This window comes from Vicugna pacos, chromosome 10, assembly GCF_048564905.1.
Source record: "Vicugna pacos chromosome 10, VicPac4, whole genome shotgun sequence".
Taxonomy (NCBI): domain Eukaryota; kingdom Metazoa; phylum Chordata; class Mammalia; order Artiodactyla; family Camelidae; genus Vicugna; species Vicugna pacos.
The window spans coordinates 32,495,395-32,518,881 of NC_132996.1; the positions used below are offsets into that span (position 1 = coordinate 32,495,395).

Below are 23,487 nucleotides of genomic sequence, written 5' to 3' on the forward strand. Positions count from 1 at the left end.
TGGGAGCTTCTGACAACCTTTTGGGGACACTGAGGCCATTCCCAGGGAGGACAGATCTAAAGAAAACAGATTCTTGATGAAAGTGTTCAGCCCTGCCTGAAGGCAGCCCTACTGCTAGAAGCTTCAGTATGTGAGCCTATAAATTCCCTTTACTGATTATATCAGTTTTTATTGGATTTGTCCATTGCTTCAACCAACATCTCTTGATGTCTGCCCTCATGGAACTTAAATTTGCAGTCAGGAGAATGACTGTTGCCCTAAGGACTGAGTTATTTGGTACACAAAGTTAGAGTCCAAGAAAGACTAAGTCTCTGTCTGTGAGGAAAGGATTCCTGAATAAGGTAGGTAGGATTTCACCAGTGAAAGGAAAAAGAATATTCCATCCTGTCTTGGTGGGAAGCAAAAGCTAAGAGAGAAAGATGCATTTGCAAGACTGTGATTTTCTTTTCAGGGTGGAGGGAATGGGGTGTCATGGAAAAATCAAGATGTGGATATTTGGAAAGGGGCCAAATTGATGGGAGCTTTGAAAACCAAGCAAATAAATGTAAACAACAACGTCATAGCCAAAAGGGACTTGTCATGGGGTTTGAGCAATGAAGTGATGTGAAATGGTTTAAGAAAGAATATCCGAGTGAGGATGGAGCCAGTTTGTATCTGTGGACCTGTGTGGTCCACAAAAGAGAAAAGAGCCATGGAGGTCCAGGAAGAGACCATTAACAGTGACCCAGACATAACGTGACAGGACAGGACTAGGAAAACAGCACCACTAAATATTTACCAACACTTTGCTGGGTGCTAGGAATCTAGGATGAGTAAGACTGGTCCCTGTCTTCAGGGGGCTTATAGTCTACTGCAGACAGAAGATAGGTGTGCCAGGCATGTAAGATAGCAGGATGGGAATGGCAGGGAGATATGTGTACAAAATAAAGGAACAAATAATGGCTGGGTGGGACAACTTCACAGAGAGCTGACAGTGTGTTGGAAGTCCTGCCTGGGTTTGGTGACAGATGGGACCCACGAGTTAAGGGAGAAGGAAGGGCTGAAGCTTGTCATGGGAATAGAAATAGAGACTTTTTGACGGCAGACTCCAAGATAGGGGGTGTCACTGTCCTTCCCATGTATTCTGATCCTAGAAAACCAGGAGAATGGTGATGCTATGGGGGGAAAAAAGGATAATAATAATTTTAAAAGTAGTAGTTATGAAAACTTACTATGCATCAGGCACTGTTGAGCCTCATGATAAGCATACCACGTCGTTACTGTTACTCTCATCCTGTGGAAGAAGTCTGATTGCAGAGCCTGCCCTCTTAAGCCCTACACTAAGCTACCTGACAAAGTCTGCTGCATGCAGGAAAAGATGACTGAAATAATTTCAAATGACAACAAGGTTTTGTTAACTACTTTTGCTTTAGCCCCAAGATCCTTCCCCATCATGTTATGGGTGAGGTATAGATTTCTTGCCAATCCCAAATAATAAAAACCACCAAACTTTGACAAATCAAGGGAGGTTCATTGTGATTGCTTAATAAGAAGTGTTTGCAAAGTGCATTACACGCAGTGAATAGTCATCGGTCGTACTTTACATAACTTTTGTGAGAGTTTCTCACAGCTGAGATTCTGTGTGAGAAGAGCAAGGTTAGAGGTATAGAGATTTGGGGCTCCTGCTCCTCTAAAGTTCTTTAAAGAAATCACCAAAACTTAAAAAGCATTTTCTCAATCTACATCAGATAATGTATAGTACATCTGAGAGCCAGGTAAGAAATATGCAGCATAGCTTAGCATTTGAACTATTATCTGCCCACACAGAAGACATTAGGAAAACTATTAATGATGTAAGGGACCACATTTTGTGAAACTGTTTCCGTTTGGAAACACAGAATCAAATGATTCTAAAAATGGGATCAGTGTGGTGGCTGGTGGTTGCCATCATGGAGGAAACTTTCCTGGGGTTATTCTTCGTCTCAGCCTCATCAGGGCAGAGGAGGGACTGCAGGTAATGGATGTACTTGATCGCGGCTCTGAGGGTTTCCACTTTGCTGAGTCGCTTCTCCAAGTACTCCTCTGGCAGGTGATGTCGGAGCTGGGCGTAGCCTTCATTGACACATTTCACCCGCTGCCTTTCCCGCTCATTCCTTTTCCGGATAAAGGCCGGCCCATAGGAATAATCGCACCTTCTGTAATTTGGATAAGGCACTGGGAAGGAGAAGGCACAGTGTTCACCGTAATTTTCCACGATCAGGGAGTCACTGGAAAAAGGCAGCAATGGCAGGTCTTCAGAGAAAGGGGACGGCACTGGGCCCTCAGGGTACAGGTGGAACATGACCATGGGGTCCAGATAGAAGGACCTGGCCAGGGGCAGGTGGGCAGAATCAGTGAAGACAGGCAGTCTGTCTGGCAGATTGGAGTAGCTTCTATTGTCCATCATTTCCTCTTTAGTCTGGAAACATAACCAAGTTTATTAATTTAGCCAGATCAAAAGAGAGCAGATATCATTGACTTTCTCGGAGATCAGAGACTTTTCTGCTTTGATAAATAGTTTCTTAGCTCATTCTGAAAACTAGGTGTGGTTACAATATTCTGTAGGTAGTAAGAGAGGATTTTTGCTGGTACACAGAAGCAGTATAAAATAACATTGACTCACCTTGAGAGAAAGTTATTTCCTTTCAATCCTCTTTCAGTCCTTGTGATTACAAAGACATATCTTTAGTCTGGTAAGACTGTGTTTTCCACGCTACCAGAATGCTTTCTAATCCTCCTCAGATGGAAGTCTTCAACAAGCAATAGTATCTGGCTAGAATCTAATAATATTTTACTGTTAATGTCCATTTATTGTGAATTATTCTGTTTTCACATTTAGAGTAGTGATGCAAAGTCTCTTTTAAAAGCAAACAAATTTGAGCAAAAAATGTGGATTGACTTGAAGAAGAATAGTGAGTAAACAGCAACACAGGTGGAACATAGATATAATGAAGATTGTGAAGGGGCATGCAAATATGAAGTTTAGGAAACACTGAAACACCACAATATTCAAATATGTGTGGGAGAAATTACAAACCAGTTAATGACCATGCAACCTCACAGGCATAGCTTTCTTAAATGCTACCTGTATGCCAGGGGCAAAACTGAAAATAAAGATGAAAAAGGAATCATTTGCTCTTAAAAATTCACTATAAGATTCCTTTAATGAGAAATTCCCCTAACACATTTAAAACATAGTCAACTTATATATTTTCCTTAGAACTTTAAATATACTGAGTAAAGTGCATCTGTACTTAGCTGGGTTTTTTTTCATGGAACTTAAGAATAAAGTATTACACACCAACAGGTCCCACACCAACACACGCCCTCTTTCTGAATAGGAGTGCATCCAGCTCCTTTATTAAACTGCCATTACCTTTTACCTTTGACTGTAATAATGTAGTCACAGCAGATTTCACAGGGACATTACAGTTTTACTGGGCGTCAGGGAAGTGCTGTAGGAAAAGAGCATTTTCCTTTCAGTCATTAACATTCTAAGGTTTCAATCTTGGCTTTGCCTCTTCTTAGCTGTGTGTCCTGAGGCAAGTCTTAACCTTTCTGAGCCCTAGCTTGGTCCTATGTCCAACCGAGATATTAACTATTTTGCAGCGTAGTTGTGAGGATTAAATGAAAAAAAAATATATATAATGCACCAGGCATTAGTTCTTTTCCTCTTTCCTTTCTTAACAGATGAATACATCCCTTTCTCAACTGCACCTTATAGAAAACCTGGCTTATATTTCCCTAATACTGGAAAATCAAACATCAATACATCCAAAGCACATTTGTTGAGATGAAGAACATCCCCAAAATGGAAAAGGAAAAGCAACATGAAATCTAATTGTGGGCCTTCAGAAAAGAAGGAAAGATGGCTTTATGTTTATGGGCAATATTAGAAACACTGGTACATGTTTTTCTACCTGAGCACAGCAAAATTCTGCAAGCTGCACTATTTACAATAGTGAAGCAAACTAAATGTCCAATGACAGATGACTGGATAAAGATGTGTGTGTGTGTGTGTGTGTGTGTGTGTGTGTGTGTGTGTGTAATGGAATATTATTCAGTCATAAAAAGAAGGAAATAATGCCATTTGCAGCAACACAGATGGACCTAGAGATGATCATACCAGGTGAAGTATGTCACACAAGGACAAATATGATATTACTTACATGTGGAATCTTAAAAAATGATGCAAATGAACTTATTTACAAAACAGAAACAGACTCGTAGACATAGAAAACAAACTGATGATTACCAAAGGGGAAAGGTGGGGAGGGATAAATTAGGAGCTTGGGATTAGCAGATACAAACTACTATATATAAAATAGATAAAACAGCAAGGTCCTACTGTATAGCACAGGGAACTATATTCAATAGCTTATAATAATCTATAAGGAAAAAGAATATATATATGTGTTAACTGAATCACTATGCTATATACCAGAAACTAACACAGCATTGTAAATCAACCATACTTCAATTTAAAACAAAATCAACTCTGCAGGCTGCGCTATGTAACGAAGGGAGCAGCTTCTAAGCACCAGGATTCAAGTGCAATAAAGTGTATTACAGTTCTTGTGGAAAAACCTATCTTATAATGCAATAATGAAGAGGATCAAGTATGGCTACTAAAAAGACAAATGACTCTGGGACCAGAAAGGGCAGTTAAGGGATGGGGGACTGGGGATGAGGGGTGGGGAATTCTGAGTGGTGGGGAGGGTTATAATCAGTCATGGTGAAACAGGCTGGAAAAGTAGTAAATGCCAGGAAAAGCTCTTCTGAATAGGGGTGGAGTGGGGAGATGAGATAAGTGCTAAAGATCCAATTAAAAATCAAAACAGAGGAACAGGAAGTAAAAGATTCCAAATTACTAACTAAATGGCTTAAAATAACTAACATAAAATGAAAATCTCTGGATTACAAACTAGCCAAGATTCTGTCAAAAAAATAAATAAATAAAAAAGTTGCTGAGATAAAAAGAGTTAGGAAATCCCCAAGCCAGGAATTCTAGTCGCTAAGAGATGAAGGACGTGTATGGCAGAAAGCACAAAATGATGGCACAGTGGGTACGGAGCCCCTATGACTACATTTCTGAGAACATCAGAGCCTTATTTCTGCTGAGAGCTAACAAGCCAGAACTGATACAAGGGGTGCCAGGAAGTGTCATCAAAGCCACATCAAATCCCACACAAGAATTCTTTGGATATGGTTCAACCTGACAGAAAATTTTAATATCTTAAGCTTTGACCCAGATGAAAGCTGAGTAATTTGTATATGCTACAGGTAATTAAAAGTTTCTAGGTTTTAAAAAGACTTTGCATAATTCATAGAGAAAGAGCCTAGTGTCTTTGGAGACACACTGCTGAGAAGCTTGTTCTATTGAACCAAAAAGTTCACCCATCAATGTAGCATTTAAATATGATTATCTTTTATTCAAAGGATAAAATTTAACCATCCTATCACAATACAGGAACGATAGAATGAAAAATGCAGTAATGAAGAGGATCGAGATAGGGAGCCTAGTGGAAGCTGGATATGTTTATAGAAATTGAGTACAAGTCTTTTTTAAAAGAAAGCAACACAGACTGTAAACGCTGGGGCTCCAAAGCCAGATACACACACAGCTAACAAATGCACCTATCTTTTAGGGGAAATCTCAGGTTTCTGTCTTAGAGCTCTTCTGGGAAATAAGTGATGAGGTCTTAAAAGATAAAATCCCAAGAGATTCTGGATGCTCTACTGAGCATCAAAGCTTCAACTTTCAGAGACATTCAAAATACCTGGCATGTAAAAAACAAAGCTACAACTGCACATATAATTGAACTATGGAATGTTAGGGCTGGAGTAACCTTAGAAACTCTTTATTCCAATCCCTTATAAATTGTTGCAGGGCTAGTTGCAGACCAGAGGTCAAAACCTGGGTCTCCTGACTTTCAAACCAAAAAACTCTTTCCATTCCTCCAGATGATTTAATCATCAGCAAAACTGAGTCTTTCAACGTATGTGCATGTTTGATAGTTCAATATAATGGAATAATCAGATAATTGAAAAAAAATCATCATTTATCACCCGTGCCCAGGGATTTTCTTAAAAACCATTTTTATTCTCCCCCATGCGCCACTCTGGAGAAGAGTCTCTTACCTGAATTTTGTTGCTGAAGTGCTGTATTTTGGGCTGAGTTGGACTTAACCGGATTTATAGGTGATCATTTTTGTAACAACATGCAAAATAGCTTACAGTTAAACAGAACTGCTCAGTCTGGTTTAGCTGTTTTTTCTACCTAATATGTAGATATGACAACACACTATAACACTAAATAGAAAGGTTTGCTTACAAAATTGGACTCTTGTAAAAAAATTCTTTTGTAAAAGACTCCATTCCCCGTTATATAATTTTAAATAAAAATTGTTTATGGAAGATATCTTTGAGTAATAATCTCATAATGTGCAAATATTGGTCGATATTCTTTTAAATAGAGATTAAGGCCATAACCAGGAAGCTCAGCATGAGCCTACATTTTATTATATACCTATTAAAATTATCTTCCTTCTAAATAGACTTTTTTAGAGCAATTTTATATGCACAACAGAACTGAGCAGAAAGCAGAGTTCCCACATAACCCCTGCTCCTACATACACACATCCTCCTCACTAGCAACATGCCAGCCCGACTGACACATTTGTTACAACGGATAAACCAATATGGACCCATCATTATCACTCAGAGCCCACAGTTCAGAGATCACTCTTGTGTTGTACATTCAACGCGTTTTAACAAACGTTTAACGACACGTCCACCAACGTCACATCGAACAGTTTCACTGCCCTAAGCAGCCTCTGTGCTCCACCTATCCCTCTCTCCCTTCCCCTACACTGACAACTACTGTTGTTTTTTGTTTTTTTTAACTGCCTCCATAGTTTTGTCTTTCTCTATTCCTAGTTTATGGAGAGTTTTTGTCATGAATGGCTGTTGGATTTTGTCAAATGCTTTTTCTGCATCTATTTGTAAGATCATGTCATTTCTCTTCTTTAGCCTGCTGATGTGATGGATTTCATTAACTAATTTTCAAACATTCAAGCCTTGCATACCTGGAATAAAGTCCACTTGCATAAAGTTGAATTTCCATCTTTTAATACTAACAATAGAATCAATAATTTTAGGTTAGATTTTGGTTTTAAAAAGATTGTTTTAGGTGGTAGAGCACAGCTTAGCATACATGAGGTCCTGGGTTCAATCCCCAGTACCTCCTCTAAAAAAAAAAATAAACAAACAAACATAAATAAATAAATAAATAAAATAAATAAAATAAACAAATTACCCCTCATAGGATAAAATAAAATACATGAAAAAAATAAAAAGATTGATTTTCACTAACCAGAAAATCCATTAACAGCTCCTAAAATCTCATCCTTATGAATTTAATGTAATTTAGTTCTAACACAATTTTTGCCAAGAATTTCTTAGAACAAGCATTCCTTCATTCATTTTAAGTTTCTCCATTTATCAAAAAGATACTTGTATACTTACAGAAACCCATCTAAGTACCCATACATTCTCTCTCTCTCCCTCTCTCTCTTCACACACACACACAGATAATTTAGTACCAGTGTTTTATGAATAGACTAGTATAAAACAATAGTCTTACAACAGGGTACAAATTGTCTTTGCATCTTCAAGTTCACCGCACAGCAAAAGAGAGAGGAGAGAAAAGTTAGGAGACATAGATACACTGGCAGGTGTTTCAAAAATTATTTTTATTGTTATAATTCAAAGAGGACATAAGAAGAAAAAAAGCCAGTTATCCAATAACTGTTATACCTTTCAGAGGCAGGCAACCAGAACTCCAGTCCTAGTTCAAAGCTATACACACTAGAGCTCCAACGGCTGCCTCTCAACCTGACTGGAGATGCTGACAAACATGTGTATGTCATCAATCCAGGGGGCTTGGGTTTAAAAGAAAATTTCTTTATTGCAACTGTCCAAGTCCTTAGGATTCATCCTTAAGTATACTAGAAGAAGACAAGAAAGACCACACACCAAGATTGTGTTTAGTCATTAGTGTAAACTAGCGAATGGCCAGTTTGTCCTAGGATGCATTGCATCAGACATCACAGTACATGAAGAAAATCTGCATTTTGTGAAGGGCCACCAGGCATTTGGGATTCAATTGACCATGAAGTACAGCCACAGGCCAACCAGATATCTAGATAATATAGTCAGTGCAAAATTCAAATAGGTAAGTCAGGGCTTTGATGAGGCTGGCTATGCTGCAAAATATAAATGAAACTTGAAAATAAAAGGCAAAGTCTATTTACAAAAGTATGTGTAGTAAAGTGGCTTGAGAAAAGTTACGTTAAGCACTTCCCACGCATCCCTCCCCTCCCAAACAAAAACAAAAACAAAAACAAAAACAAAAACACCACACAAAAACCCCACCTGAAAATTATCTTGAAAACCAAGTTAAAACTATGTGGTAAAAAAAAAAAAAGAATGCTTTTTCCAGGTAAAGGACTTCAAGATAATTTACAGGCAGACTTATTTTTATTAGTAAAAGTCATAATATGAAAGGTTTGTTGGCTGACTTTAAGGTGTGTGCTTTTACAAATGTCTCCACTAATGTGTTAACGAGAAAAGAAAATACCAAGCATCTTTCTGTTTCTAGTTTTGAATTTTCCATCAAAAGTTGGTGAAATCAACAGGGCAATAAAACAAAATCCAGGAAAACACAGTCAGTTTTTCCCCATTGTCTGCCTCATTTCTTTCTAGTCACCTTGAATTCGATTCCCAATTAGCTGAGGACAACATGACGGTCAAAGACGGACTTCCGCTGCTCTTGAACTTGAAGCTTCCAGCGCTGCTGGGCATACTCTACCTTATTCAGCACGTTGGCTCGACTGCGGGAGCGGGCCAGCACATCGTGGGCATTTGCAAAAGGCTGGTGATCCTAAAAGTCCAGGATGGAGAACATCAGACGGCATGACCAGTGGAAAACACACACACACACCCCAGCAGTTATCAAGCCATGGAGGAGCAGCTGGACTTTTCAAACAACAGACTGTCCAATTTGGCCAAGCACTCTTACGCACTCAATTGCCAGAAGCAGGATGAATTCAACTACAGAAACAGGTGGTTCAAGTAAAATAAGCAATGAGGAGGTATTTGTGCTTATGTTCCCATGAGTCACCTTTTCCAAAGACATTTCTCTTAAGAAACAGGGACCAAGACAAAGACACTGATCATTTATGTTAAAGAGAAGCCCTCCTTGAAGAGTAGGAGAAAGAAAATCTGTCTTCATGTTAATTATCTACATGTTACAGATACGGAAAGTAGGTTTTACTTTGCTTTATTCAATACTATATAGCTAATCTGTGGCTGAGGAAAGACCTGTCTTTTAATTTCCTGACTCCCATTATCTTAGAATTGTTTCTTGCCAGCTTGGAGCCACGTTCATCCTGGGAGATGAGATGACAGGATCCTATCTTGGTTGGTTTTAATCTCTCCCCATGCCGTCAACACATACAGTCAGAGCGTTCTCATTTCCCCCTTCCCCAATCTGTGATAAAAGAGACACAGCTCAAGTGCTACAATTATCCTCTACTACCAAGGACAGTAAGGAATTATTACTTCAGTGTTTCTATTTGATAAAGACTTCAATCTTTCACTGCTGAACTCACGGTGGCTTCCATGTTAGTTGCTGCCTTGGGAAAAAGGCTATTGAAGGGTTACCCAGGTATCTGTGCAGAAAACCAACCTATCCTGGTCAAAGTAAACCAATGCCACTGATGTTTGTAGTCATTACACAGGAAACCACTATGCTAATCTATCTATGAATGAGCTATAAACACAGCTGCCTAAATGACAAAAGGCATTCAATACTAATTTATTGCTTTTGTTTGCCTTTTCCTTGATCTCTTTGTCCTGAACCCTGTGTTAGCAAAGCTTCTAAATGTTCCAACATAGGATACAAGTCACAAGTCAGACCTCTTAAACTGAACTTTGCCTCTTGGAAAGAAACAATATTGTTTTCCTCCGCATGTTGGCAAAAGCTCTATTATATACCCAGGGCAGGAGTCAGCATGTCTATGGAAAGCTATACATAACTGCGTAACTATAACTAGACAGTGTTATAACACCTGGTCTCCTTTTTATAGCAAGACATTTCTACAATGTTGACATTTCAAAGACATCAAAGAGTATTCTATAAAGGATCTTTCCCTGCCTTCTTTACCAACATTTCTTCAACTTCACTTAATTTAGGTAACATCTTGTGCAAACTCCACTCATTTTTTTTAAACTTACAAATGAAAATAATAAAAGAGATTACATAAAGTTAAAAATGTTTCAAAGATGTAAGAAAGAAAGTGAGGAAAGAGGAAGGCGGCTAATGTTGGTGGTTTACTTTACTTCCCATCAGGAAATAAACCGACTCAAGGTCATCTAACAAGACTTAGCTCCCCTAACCTTGTCTTGGTGTCATATCTTCTCAACATACTGATTTTGTTCAGGTAGATTAAAATGACACTATACGAATATGGCGTTTCAATGAATGTGTATATAAAACATTATTACCATTGGTTTGTTTTGACATCAACAAAACTGGGAAGGATGTACTCTATCAGCAGAGTGCTTCTCAATTTCATAGTCCTGTTATTTACTATTCAAAGTAGGGGGAGAAACTTCTTAAGGAACAAGTTGAAAGGACTAAATAAACCAGTCAGTCCTTTTAGGTCTACTCTCCATCTATCAGAATAAGACTGAACTAGCTGCCCATGGTCATGGATGCTGGGAGAATGCAAATAGAGATTTACCCTTTATATATGTTTATTCTTTTTACACCTGATAAAATTACAATAAATACAAAACATGTTTTAATGTAATGCTTTGATAACAGCAATGATGTGTCATGGATATATGATACAGTAAATATTGTGACTACTTGCAGCGAGCTTCTTAACTATTTGTGCTAATTCTCACTGGACTTAAAATGCTCTACACCAAACAAAAATGGAAAAAATGAAAACAGAATTTAACGAAGAACTTAACAAAAGCATTTTTAAAAATACATAAAGAGTGAAGAACTCTCATCTTGGATTAGCAACTATAGAAATGTAAATTTAACTTCTGTTTGTATGGAGTTGTTACCATAAATTCATAGCTCTGGTCAGAAAACCTCTCTGCCCAGATTCAATTTAACAGATATCCAAAAGTCAGCCAGGCCTTTCAAAGACAATGTTGTCATATGGTTGACATGCACACAGAATTAATCACAGGTGAACAAAATGGTTACTAAGCATGTGACCCTACCAATCAAGTGCCTTGCCTACATGTTTTCATCTACACATTCGGCCATCCTTTTCTTTTATGTTCTGTGAATTACGTTAACAGTGCCTATTCCTAAAATCAGGAACCGCATTTTTAATTCTGTAAGGGATATGGTTTAAGTCAGGCTGTCTATCTATGTGCCTGTAATGAAGTGGTTTGTGTGGCCTTCGGTACATAACATTTTCATAACAGTAGTTCTCAACTGTCCCCCACCCCCCGGGACATTTGGCAATGTCTGTGGACATTTGTGATTGTCATGATGGGATGAGGGGTGATACTGGCATCTAGTGGGTAGAAGTCAGGGATGCTACTAGATATTACACAGTGAATAGGACAGTCCCCCACAGTAAAGAATTATCTGACCCAAAATGTCAATGGGAAATGTCATATGTGAATGAAAATTAACATGGGAACGGTGTTTGACGCTCTAATGCTTCCAGTGCACAACCTTCTAGTTTTCTCACCCCACTAGCCCCACTATGCCTAGTCTTTGACCACATCAGACCTCCAGTTTTGAACCTTCTCCCAACTCATTGGTTCTCTCTTAGAATTCTTTAAAATTAAATAGGCATTTCTTATATGATTAAAAATAAATGTGGAATCACATTATATCGGTCATTTCTTTTACAGGTCTGTTTCTGTTTCCTTCGCCTCCTTATTCTTGGTACCCAGCACACTACCTGATATGGAAAAGTTACTCTCTGTTGGTTGAATTAATAAAGGAAGCAAGGGGAAAAGAGGCAAACAGAGGTGTTTCTATGAAAGTTCTTGACAGAACAAAAATGAAATCTTGCCCAAATAAGCTGAGGGTTCATAAGTGATATTCATGAGACAAGCAGGCTCTGTTTGTAGTTATAACTTAAGCCGTCTAGTCAGGGTTCCTCTCTCATCTCTTACCTATGGGTCCACAAGCCACTCCTGAGTAAAAGGCCCTTGAGTGCGGCTGGCAAGGGTTCATGCTGGCTCTGGACTTTGGAATTGATTCCTGAAACTCTACTAAATTTTATTCACTTCAAGGAACATAGTCCAATAACATAATCCAAAATAAAAAGTAATTTCTAAAACAAAATTATATATAATAATAATAAAATAGTGGAAAATTCAGAAACAAACCTAAATAGGATAATGACAAAACAAACAATATAAGCCATACTGAATAACAAATTTGTGGACTATGTTGATTTTTGGACATTTTTGAATGAAGTAATGTCAACATGAAAAGAGACCACAAAACAATTTACACACTGATTATACCAACTATATGTACAAATATGAGTTTTAAAGATAGGAAGAGAATCAGGAGTGATGGTTTCATTTTTCCCTAGAGTTAAAGATCATAGACTTTTTTTTTAAGAAGGAGGAAAACAGGAAATATAAAACACCAGCAGGTTATCAAGCTGTACTTCATTAAGTAAAGCATATCATAGTCTTTATGCTTCACTCACTAAAGCCTCTTTATCTTTTAAAATATTTGGTGATGCTGACAGGTAAGGTGTTCAGGCAGGAGCTTGGGGAGAAAACCATCTTAGTTGCTTTTCTCAATGTGAACAGGAAAAGGCAATGTAAGTTGTACCCCTGGAACTGAAAGGCAAAGCCTTGTACAGCACACTCACCAAGGATCACTGGTTTATACCACCATATTTACAGCTTTACAGAGCAATTTCCTCATAACAAGACATACACTAATATTAGAACTGTCTTTAGCTTTTCTGGTTGAGGACCTGCTCCAGCACGTGAACATCTACCTGGGACCATCCTTCACTTGCACTGTACATCAGATGATGACAGAGACAGGCTGCGCACAGCCAGGGCACGCTAAGAACTTACCCCAACATCATCATCGCTCTGTATCAGTTGTGAGTGTCCAAACAGGCGTCTCTTCAATATGGGCTCAACCAGCGTAAGATACACCATGTACAGAAGTAAGAGGCCCAAAATGGAGAGATAAATTATAATGGTAACCTACAGGAAATTGAAGATAAGTTGCATCTCTGTTCAAGCCAAGGAATCAGAATTTTGTATAATAATGTGAAAACCATAGTGAAGACTGCTCTATCTGTTAAGCATACAGGGTTTTTATACAAACCAGATTCCAACATAAGAAACAAACTCAACTCTTCACCAAAGTATTACTTATAGAAAAAGAGTAAAGAAAGCATTTTGTCTTTGGGATCTTTTCACAAGTCCTCAAAATTTCATCTTCACCTACTGCTAATCATTTTTCATCACTGCTAGCACAGCAGTTTTCTTTTTTCACCTGAAAACAGTGTCCTGGATTCAACAGCACTGCTGTCAGACCACTTACAGGAACCCTAACAGAAAATGTAATTCAGATGAATTTTAACAGGACACTGTTTTAGATCAATTTAGACATACAAAAATACATTTTTAGGCAAATGATTTTCTTGAGATCTTATTCATGTGGTATCAAGCAGTAGAGTGTGACACCTCCCACTAGAATGGCTACAATTAAAGACAGACAATACCAAACGTTAGTGAGGATGTAGAGAAACTGAACCTTCATACAGTGCTGGTGAGACTGTAAAATGGTATAACTACTTTAGAAAACAATCTGGGAGTCACTTAAAAAGTTAAACATAAACTTACCTCTCTAAGGAATCTACCCAAGAGAAAGGAAAACATATATCCACGCAAAGATATGTACACAAATATTCGTGACAGCATTATTCATAAAAGTAAAAATCTGGAAATAATCCAAGTACCTATCAACAGATGAATGAATAAACGAAATATGGTATATTCCTATAATAGAATGCTATTCAGTAATAAAAAGGAATGAAGTACTGACACATGCTACAACATGGATAAACCTCAAAAACATGCTGTGGAAAGAAACCAGTCACAGAAGACCACATATTGTGATTCCATTTATATGAAATGTCCAGATCTGTAGAGACACAAAGCAGAATAGTGACTATCTAGGGCTGGAGGTGGGAATGGGATTAACTGTAATGGGCAGGAGGGATCTTTCTGGGGTGACTGGAATGCTCTAAAACTGGATTTTTAAAAATTGTTTTAAATTTTCTAAAATTTATAAAATTGTACACTTATAATGAGTCACATTTGGGGTATGTAAATTATACATAAAATTTTTGTTAAAAAATTAAAAAGTAATATAATGATTTCTCTACAGGACAGCACTCTGCTGGAGCAAGAACTCTCCCACAGGGTCAGTCACAACAGGAATCTTTGTAATTGGACCATCCCAGATTCCCCAAGGCCTCTTTTGGGGAGAAGGATGGGAAGCTTCATATTAAAAAAAATTGGGGAGAAGAACTGTTGGCCACTGTAAGTAAAGTAACTGAACTCATTAGAAGTCCAAATTGTCATGAGAGTGGATCTACGTTCCATTTCCTATAAGAGACAAAGACAGGAAATCTTAAAATCCAGAAGTGATGTTTCTAGAGTGGTCCCTATACATATCGTTTTTTATAAGGAGTGAGAGGGCAGGAAGAGGAGGATCTAACCATACTGCTTTCTCACTACTCTTCGGCATATGTGACCCACAGAGAACGTGGAATATCTTTCTGGAAAAAGCTAATTTCACACAGGGCTTGTTTTGTGCCATTTCACGTCTATCTAAGGTGTCCTAACTAATCCACAGAACATCTCAATGAGGCAGAATGAGAGCAAGCCTGTTTCTGCTTTTAGGGTGGGGGCTGGGGATGAGGAAGGAGGAGGTGAGAGGGTGGTAGAGAAGAGGGAAGAGGAATAGTTTAGGTAACAAAAATAGAATTCAGATGTCCAAAATTTTCTTTCTTGTCTAGATACCATTAAGCAGAAGCAGAAAAGATATATATGTATATTTTTTACCTTGATCGTAACAGAACTTCTTTCCTCATATTTGCACTCACAGCGTAGACAGTATGCTTCTATGTCAGGCCCCCGCACAGGCATGGGGTCTACCACATGAAGGCAATCGCTGAAAAAAACAAAGATAAAATACTGCCTAAGCCTAGTTGGATTTTCTACTCACACTAATCAACCCATTCCTGAAACCCAGAATAATCATTGAACTTACCCAACGAAAGAATATAAGGAGCAAATAATCAGTAAGGGAAGTGAAATCAATTCCTCTCTCGATATTAGCAATTTGGTTAAGATTTAACAGTCTAAGAAACTATAAAGACACACATGTCACAGCTATTTTTTCAAAAGTGCTATTTATGGTTAAAAAATGCACCTGAAAAAATCCCAAATGGGATTTACTACTTAGTAGATCAGGTCATATTTAGACATTTTATTTATCAAGTAAAACTGCTTTAAATGATTTAAAGTGACCTGGAGCATTGTTCAAATATGAGATTACCTCTTTTATGAATTAACTAACATCATCTTAACTGCCAAAGTGTGGTATATGAAGGGCTAATTATAACTAACAGTTGGTAAATTATGAAATGCTGAAAACTGAACACCAGAGCAAGAAACAATTCCTTTTCTTAATGAGCAAAAGTCTTTAAAAAGCATGGAGAAGTAGGATTAGGACAACAAAAGTATTTTAAAATGAAAACTGATTACCTGGAAACAATATATAAAAATAATAGAAGGCTAAATGTTTTTGTTGTTGGATTTTGTTTATTTTCCCCCCATTTTCCAGGCCACTTATTTATAGGTTATGAAAAACCAAATCTATCCAAAAATCTCTTCCCATAAATCTGTCAATTCTAGGGAATAATTAAATTCTCATTCTCCCGAGCTATTAAGAGCCTATGACTCTAATCACCTTCAGAAAAGAAGGCAAATCTTTTCCTGTCCTTCTGCCAGCTGCTGGGCAATTTTCTTCCCTTTCGTAATCTCTTCCAGGCATTTCTAGCTGCCTCAAGGACTCTACTATAGCCTTCTGTCTTACTCCAACTACTTTCTTGGGGGCGCCCGATGCTCCAGGCTGATTCTTTCCCTTTGCCTTATCAGAACATAGTTTTTCACTCATAGACATAGAGTACAAACTTGTGGTTGCCAAGTGGGTGGGGGGTGAGAAGGGATAGACTGGGAGTTCAAAATTTGTAGATACTGACAGACATATGCAGATTAGATAAACCAGATTATACTGTATAGCCCAGGGAAATATATACAAGATCTTGTGGTAGCTCACAGTGAAAAAAAATGTGACAATGAATATATGTATCTTCATGTATAACTGAAAAATTGTGCTCTACACTGGAATTTGACACAACATTGTAAAATGACTATAACTCAATAAAAAATGTTAAAAAAAAAAAAGAACATAGTTTTTCATTTTCTGTTCCCTCTTAGCTATGGCATAAGGAAGAAAACCCAAAATAGCATAAGTGGTAAACATTCAGTCAGTTTGCCTTAACAGATAATTTAATTTTAACAAAAGTAGTAATGAAAAAAAAAAGTCTCGACTGGCAGAATTTCAATTAAGAATTCTCACAACTCACACCATACAAGTGTGTGATATTTGTTCCAAACATATAGAAGACCAGGAGTGCATCCAGCTGGATGCTGGCATAAAATAGGCAGAGGAAGCAAAATCCCATTGCAGGGGCACCTATCTCAGAATCACAGCAGTCATCCAGCCCAGCACTCTCAGACAGGGTCACCTACACAAGGTCATAGAGTAAATTAGTAGCTAAAAGGGCCAGAATTCAGGGCTCCTGCCTCCTAGGACAGCTGCCCTTTATCTCTCTGAACCTCAGGAAAATGAAACTTCTCTCCTATTTAGTTTCCCATGTCAGCTTCAAAAGCCTTAGGAATAATACCTAAGAATTACTTGAGAATCTAAGTGTTGAGTATTTAGTGCTTCCTTTGAAGTACAAATACAGTTTAATAGCAAGGACTTTGAGCACTGTGCAGAGTGGGAGAGGAAGCAGGAAGGTTGGCTCTGGCCGGCCAGTCACTGTAAACACCAAACCCAGAACTCAAGCACTTTGGTAACTAGGCAACACCTCCCCCTAGTGGCAAAAGGAGGACATTATCAGCTCTAAATCATACCCTAAACATAAACTAGAGAACTCAAACTTTTCTAAAGTTAGACAGCATAAGTCAATGAAGAATTAAAGCTAACAACTGGACACAATGGGGGCCAGAAGGTAAAAATACACCTAGGGTCAGACAGATACTGGACACCTCGTAAAGCCATAATTATCTCGATTAGTCATAACGCACCTACCCTTCTAAAGCCAGTTAAAAACTTGCAGGGGCATCTGTGAACCTATTCCCAATAAAAGGCTAAGCTGCAGGAAGGATGCAAGGGAGAGAGGGAAGAAGAGTCCCAAAAGAAGCCTTGATTTCAACTGTTTATTTTCAAAGTTCCCTATTTTCACCAGTAACCAAGAATAATTGATATACGGTTCTCTGTGAGCCTTGAATAAAAGTTAGTGAAAAGATTAGTGTTAAACACCTGAATAGTGAGTTCATTTGCCACCCTAAGTAACAGACATCATATTGTATTACTGATAATACAACAAACTGATTCTAAGTGCTCAATATATTTGAGAAATTTATAGAAATAACTTATTTGAGCTTTCTTTTCATATAAAGTAACTTGCTGACAGAAAACCTGTAGGAAAAGCTAAATCACTTTGTAATACGAGACAATTTAAAGTGGAACACAGACACTCATAAGAAATTCTCAAGAACACACTTATCAAATACCAGACTGAGCCTAAATGCATATCATGGCAGGAGCAGACAATGGCATCAGAAAAGCTAAACATTTTCAAAGGCTGCCTTTTCTTTTTCAAAATGAGCTTGGAATACTGTAACCAAATGAATTTAATTCTGCTTCCAAACATTTGAGGCTATTTAGCTATGAAATCAGGCATACGTGAAAGTACATAATATTTGGAGTTATTTTTCTTCTATGCCTATCCTGGCAATCTTCCATTATGAACCATAAAACACTCCAGTCCACGGGCAGGAGCCCATCCATCCTGCTACAAAACAACTGCTTCCCAATCATTTTATGGCACATGCAGAAAAAGCTATCATTTGTAAGGTCCACTGGGATAAACAGAGAAGGCTGCTTGTGGCGAGCCAGTCAGGATCCCAGTCGTCACAGGGCTGCCTGATGATGCCAAGGGCTGAAGGGATCAGTATCTTGGCACACCTATAACCTGCTCGTGGTGCACCAATTGGTACACACTGATATTCATGGCTCAATCCCATTCCTTCTGGAGCCCTTTGAGACTTTTAAACATAGTCTCCTATATTTGGCAATATATCATCAAAACCTTCAAGCTGTAAAAATTATAACCCAGATAAATGAGGTTTGCTTACCTTCCACTGAGAAGCAAGAAGGAGGACCAAAATTTACGGGGACACAGGAAGGTAGGTATGGGAATTTCAGGTGCCACAAACTCAGCCCCATCCCCATGAAAAACCTTCCCTGCTTGGGGCTTGGTGTTTTGACATTTCTTTAGGCTTCTATCATGCACTGAAGGCGTTATTCTTAATTTTTCAAATGGAAATAGAATTCAACACCTTTGCTTAAAAAGAAATACTACAGAAAACAATACATTGGATGAATATTATGGGCTAACAGTGACAACCAAAGAAAGAAATTTGACAGGTAATTCAGTTATCTAGAATACTTACCAATCTTTCTGGGATATGTTCTTATTATAAATACTCCCAGGAGTATCTTTATAGGGAGGACAGATACATTTACATCGGACATCATCGAAATTCTGTAACCAAAATGAAAACTTGGTATAGCTTGTTGATAGTTTATCATAAGTATTTTAAAGAATTGCAACATACACATTTTGCTAAGCATCACCTGCCAAGTAGTCTAAAACCATTCATTTAAAATTTTAAATCACTTTGAGAGATACAAGTTTTTAAAAGCCATTGGTAATGTGAATGAATCATTATATATTACCTAAAATTAACTTTGAAATAAAACCTAGCACATGATCTGTGACTCATTAATCACATTTATCGGTCACACAATAGTCAAACTGTGCCAAAGTTATCATCATCTACTTGCCAGTAGAAAGACACAGTAAACACATAGCTGTGCCTGCAAATAAGAATGCTGATTATAGAAGGATGGGGAAATATCAAACTAAAAGTTACAGAGGAAGTCATAATTATCCTACCCACTATCCTTCCACCCTTTGGCAGAAAGGCATTGATATGGATAAAATGGGCTGGGCCAGAGTCCTATAGAAGGGATGAGGTTTTAGAGGCACCCAGCACAATTAGAAAGGAAGATCATAAGGAAGTAGCTTGAGTGTAGCCAAGTTCAGTTTGGTCTACCCTTCCCCGGAAACTGCTTCTAATCTTGGGGGACAGAAAGGACAACTACTGATAAAGCAAGTTTCAAGAGGTGGAGGAAGAAGTGACTAAATGTATGACTAGAAGGGTAGGAGATGCTTCCTCAGCAAAAGGGAATTCTAATCTGAGAAGGTAGTGGCTCTTTAGTTCCCAGAGGACCAAGCCCAAAGCTTCTATATTTAGTGGTATGCCTAGCAGAGTTGTTGAGAATTCACTTATTCATTCAGCAGCTACTTAGTGAGCATTTGTCCTGTGCCAGAACTGGTGTTAAATGAGGTGGATTCAGATAAGCGTAAGAGATGGTTCCTGCCTGTAATGAGGACACACCTAAGTAAAGGAGACTGACAAATACACGGTTACAGTACACCACTTAAAGCGATGACAGCAGATATGCAGAGTGCGCCAGCAATGTTTTGAAAGTCAGGAGACTTGCTGCTGTCCCTGTTTCTGGTGGGAGGTAGGGAAGATTTCAAAAATAACTCCTGATCAAAACCCTCTGAACCTGTATGCTTGTCACCCATCTTTCCCAGTCCCTATATTTAAAGCTGTTATAGATTAAAGCTTCTGTTTTTAAAATATGCAAATGCCATTGCTGTCCCATCACATTAATGTGAATGCCTTCTGTTTCCCCCAATAATGAGCTAGCTCATCAGGAGGAAGCACAGGGCAGGTCTGAAGGGTATGGGCATGAAGGGGACTAGAGAGCAGCGCCAGGGGACTGAAGGGCCAAGAAATGGAGCAGGGGAGAAGGCCACAATCTTACCTCTCCAGTAGTTTGCATCCTCCCTGACTCACTAAATAATCAAAAAGAGAGAAGGCAAGAAAGGGTCTAGGAGGTCCTCGAGGGAGTTAGGTGAGTATATTAGGCTGGTGTGAGAAACTCTGTAGGTCCTATTAAGAAGGAAGGCTGCCGGGAGAAGCAAGTTCCCACAGTGGGAAGGGAGGAGTTGAGGGTAACGTTAGTTCCTAAGAGGTAAGACATCTATGAGATGGGGGTTTCCTATCATTTTGGCTTGGGGAATAGGGTAGCGGTTGGTCTATGAGGCTGGTGGAGGGCGGCGGTAGACCGTCAGAGCTTAAGGGCGGAAAGTTAAAGGCTCTCAGAGTTGGAAAGGCTGTAAAGTTTGAGGTGGGTGCTGTCGGGGCTGGGGAGGGAAATGTGAAGGAGGCAGAGACGCTGTTCCGGCGGTGGGCACCGTCCGGGCCGGGTGGAGCTGGCGGGGCGGGGGGCGGGCTGTCAGGGACTGGCGTGGGGTCGGGGGTCGGGGCGGGGACTGTCAGCCTGTCGGGGCCGGAGGGCGGGATGCTACCCGGCAGTCCGGAGGGTTACAGCTGGGGGGCTCTGCCAGGGCTGTGAAGCTAAGGGTCGGGCTGCCAGGGCTGGGAGAGGGCTGGGGTGGGGCGCAGATGGACAAGGACGGAAGCAGGGAAGGAGCTCCGGTTCTGAGCGAAGGCTGGGCGGGACTCACCTTGGCCGCGTCTGACAGCTGCACCAGCAGCAGCACGGAGAGCGCCAGGCAAGACAGGCTGAGCATGGAGCCAAGACGAAGGAGGCCTGCCCACAGGGTCGCCATCGCTGCCAGGCCCAGCAGTCCCCACAGCCCGGAGCCCCGGAGACCTGCTCCCGGCCGGGCTCCGGCTCGGGCTCCTCCGCCCGCACTTCCGTCTGGGCCTTCGCGTCACGGGCCGCGCGGGGTCAACTACGAAACGCATTCACCCCGGAAGCGGTTCCCGGTGCCAAAGACCCCGAGGCTGCGCGGTGCCTACGCTCGGGCCCCAGAAGGGAAGGCAGCCCCTCTGCGGGGCAGCCTGGGCCCAGCAGTGCTTGGGGGCGCTAGCGTATCTTCCCCGGGCACAGAAGCAGCGGCGCTGTGGACCCCAGTGCTCTGGGAAGTCCTCCCACCAGGGAGACCCCCACCCCGGCCCAGCAAGCCCTGGATTTCAGATGTGGGTCCCGAGTGACCCCTGCGAGGCCGGAGCGGTTGGCTGCTGCCTGGAGGCCGGAGTGAGCCTAAGCCCCAGGAATTGCTGAGAGGCGGCCCATCCTGGCGGGCGCAGGCGGGGCGAGTGCTGGGCATGGGGGCCGAGCCATCCCTTCCCGGGAAGCCCACCCCCCGTCAGGTGGTCAGGGGCCGTCTCTGGCACTTTGGGTGCTGACCTGCGGCCCACGGGCCTCCTGGACACCGGGCCCCGCGAGGTTTCTAACGATCTGTGAGCTGCCTTCGTGGGTGTGGCCTCGGTTTGAGGCGCCGCGCTTGCATTCCGCTGGCGGCTGACCGCCTAGGCCCAGCCTGTCGCCGAGAAATGGGTCACAGCGGAGGCCCAGGCTTCGGAAGGTGTGGAGTTGGCGAAAGAACCAACTCTTTCCGGTAGCCTCCTCCGCCCAGGATTCCAGAAGGTGGAAGATCGTAGCGCTACAATCCTGTTTAGGGCGACTGGTCCCAAAGTCATAATTGGGGGAGCACTGACCGATCTTTCCCAGAGATGTCATCCAACGCAGGTAACTTAGGAGAACCCTAGAGATGGCACAATGTCTCCAATTAAAATATTTTTCAGTTAGTAGAGACAGTAGGAGGTAGTGGAAAGGCTGCAGGGGCTCATCACAACCTCTGCGGATTTGTTGAATCACCTTGGATTTGTTGAATCACCTTGGTCCAAACACTTCCCTTTTCTGGGCCTCTGGTTCTTGGCTCAATAAAAGGGGATTGAACTTTTATCTATGGATTCCAAATTCTGCATTCATGGAATATCCGTGTCTCTTCCTCTAAACAAAACTTAAATGTGGTCTTTTCCTAACAGAATTTTCTCAGTATGTTTCTCCCATGTGATCCTTGTTGATGCTAAACTCTAAAATAAGAAGGTATCTGATATTACACCAAATTTATTTAGACCCTTTCAGTCCCAAATGGCAAGTGGCGCTCAGTCCCAACCAGAACCAGAGTGGCAGGACTAGATGACCTTTCACCAAGGCCCCTCCAGGCTTCCCTGAGAAGATGCTGTCACATTAATTATCAGGTTTTCTTAGTGGGTGTCCTGCTGGCCTGAAGGCAGTCTAGAGACACCGGGGGTCAAATGTGTCTGACTATGAGGTACTTGTGGATCTGCAATTGCTAAAAGCTGTCTCATTAGCAAGTCTGGGATCAGTTTTGAGTTAATCGTCTAGGTCTGGCATCTGAAGGAGTGCTCACTCTTTGGCTGAAACCTCATAGGCCTTCCCTTCTTCAAAATTCTTCTAAGGGCCTTGATTGGGGGTACAGAGACTTAGAGGAAATATATAGTAATGCTTCACCAAGTATTCTAAGTCTGGGCAGAATTATAGTTACACTGTCCAACATGGTAGTTACTAGCCACATGGGGCGGTTGAGCACTTGAAATGTGGCTGGTCTGAATTGAGATATGCTGTAAGTATAAATATACACTGGATTTCAAAGACAATGCAGAAGACATAAAATATCTCAATAATGTTTTTATATTAAGGTTGAAATCTTTTGGATACATTAGGTTAAATAAAATATGTTATTAAAATAATTTCGCTTGTTTCTTTTTACTTCTTAGATGTAGCTACTGGAAAATTTAGTATTTATATTAGGCATAGCTATTCTAGAATACAGGATGAGACTGCCACGAGTGGAGTGTTACCGTAAGATGGTTGCCTGGCTGGAGTCTTAGTGAAGACACAGGCGTGGTAAGGAGAGGGGTGACAAATTGGCACAGCTACAGCCAGGGGTTTGTGGGGGAATACATTGCTAAACAATATAATTCTAGGTGATTCAGTGGAAGTAGAGGCATCAGTTCTTGTTCTGCCCGCTCACACCTGGGTAACTCTTACTTCCCCTTAGGTCAGGGGTCTTCTAAACTAGAAAGCCTTCCCTGACTTAGGTG

At 40.4% G+C, this 23,487-nt stretch overlaps 2 protein-coding genes across 2 annotated transcripts; both read right to left on the reverse strand.

The window, feature by feature from the left end:
• Window positions 1–1,468: 1,468 nt before the first annotated feature.
• Window positions 1,469–4,226, reverse strand: ASCL3 (achaete-scute family bHLH transcription factor 3). Its single transcript, XM_072970791.1, has one exon. The coding sequence runs from the start codon at window positions 2,423–2,425 to the stop codon at window positions 1,880–1,882; it is 546 nt and encodes a 181-aa protein (XP_072826892.1). The 5' UTR covers window positions 2,426–4,226; the 3' UTR covers window positions 1,469–1,879.
• Window positions 4,227–7,753: 3,527 nt separating this feature from the next.
• On the reverse strand, window positions 7,754–21,812 carry TMEM9B (TMEM9 domain family member B). The gene is made up of 5 exons (XM_031681223.2): window positions 21,075–21,812; window positions 18,922–19,013; window positions 15,175–15,283; window positions 13,168–13,302; window positions 7,754–8,962 (listed from the first exon to the last, which is right to left on the reverse strand). The coding sequence occupies exons 1-5, from the start codon at window positions 21,177–21,179 to the stop codon at window positions 8,807–8,809; spliced, it is 597 nt and encodes a 198-aa protein (XP_031537083.1). The 5' UTR covers window positions 21,180–21,812; the 3' UTR covers window positions 7,754–8,806.
• Between the last annotated feature and the right edge of the window lie 1,675 nt (window positions 21,813–23,487).

Coding starts and splice junctions, on each gene's coding strand:
- ASCL3 (XM_072970791.1), bottom strand. CDS start 2,425: ATGATGGACAATAGAAGCTACTCCAATCTGCCAGACAGACTGCCTGTC.
- TMEM9B (XM_031681223.2), bottom strand. CDS start 21,179: ATGGCGACCCTGTGGGCAGGCCTCCTTCGTCTTGGCTCCATGCTCAGC. Junction 15,284..18,921: donor AACATATCCCAGAAAGATTG/GTAAGTATTCTA, acceptor TGTTTTTTTCAG/CGATTGCCTTCATGTGGTAG. Junction 13,303..15,174: donor GAAGTTCTGTTACGATCAAG/GTAAAAAATATA, acceptor AATTTCCTGTAG/GTTACCATTATAATTTATCT.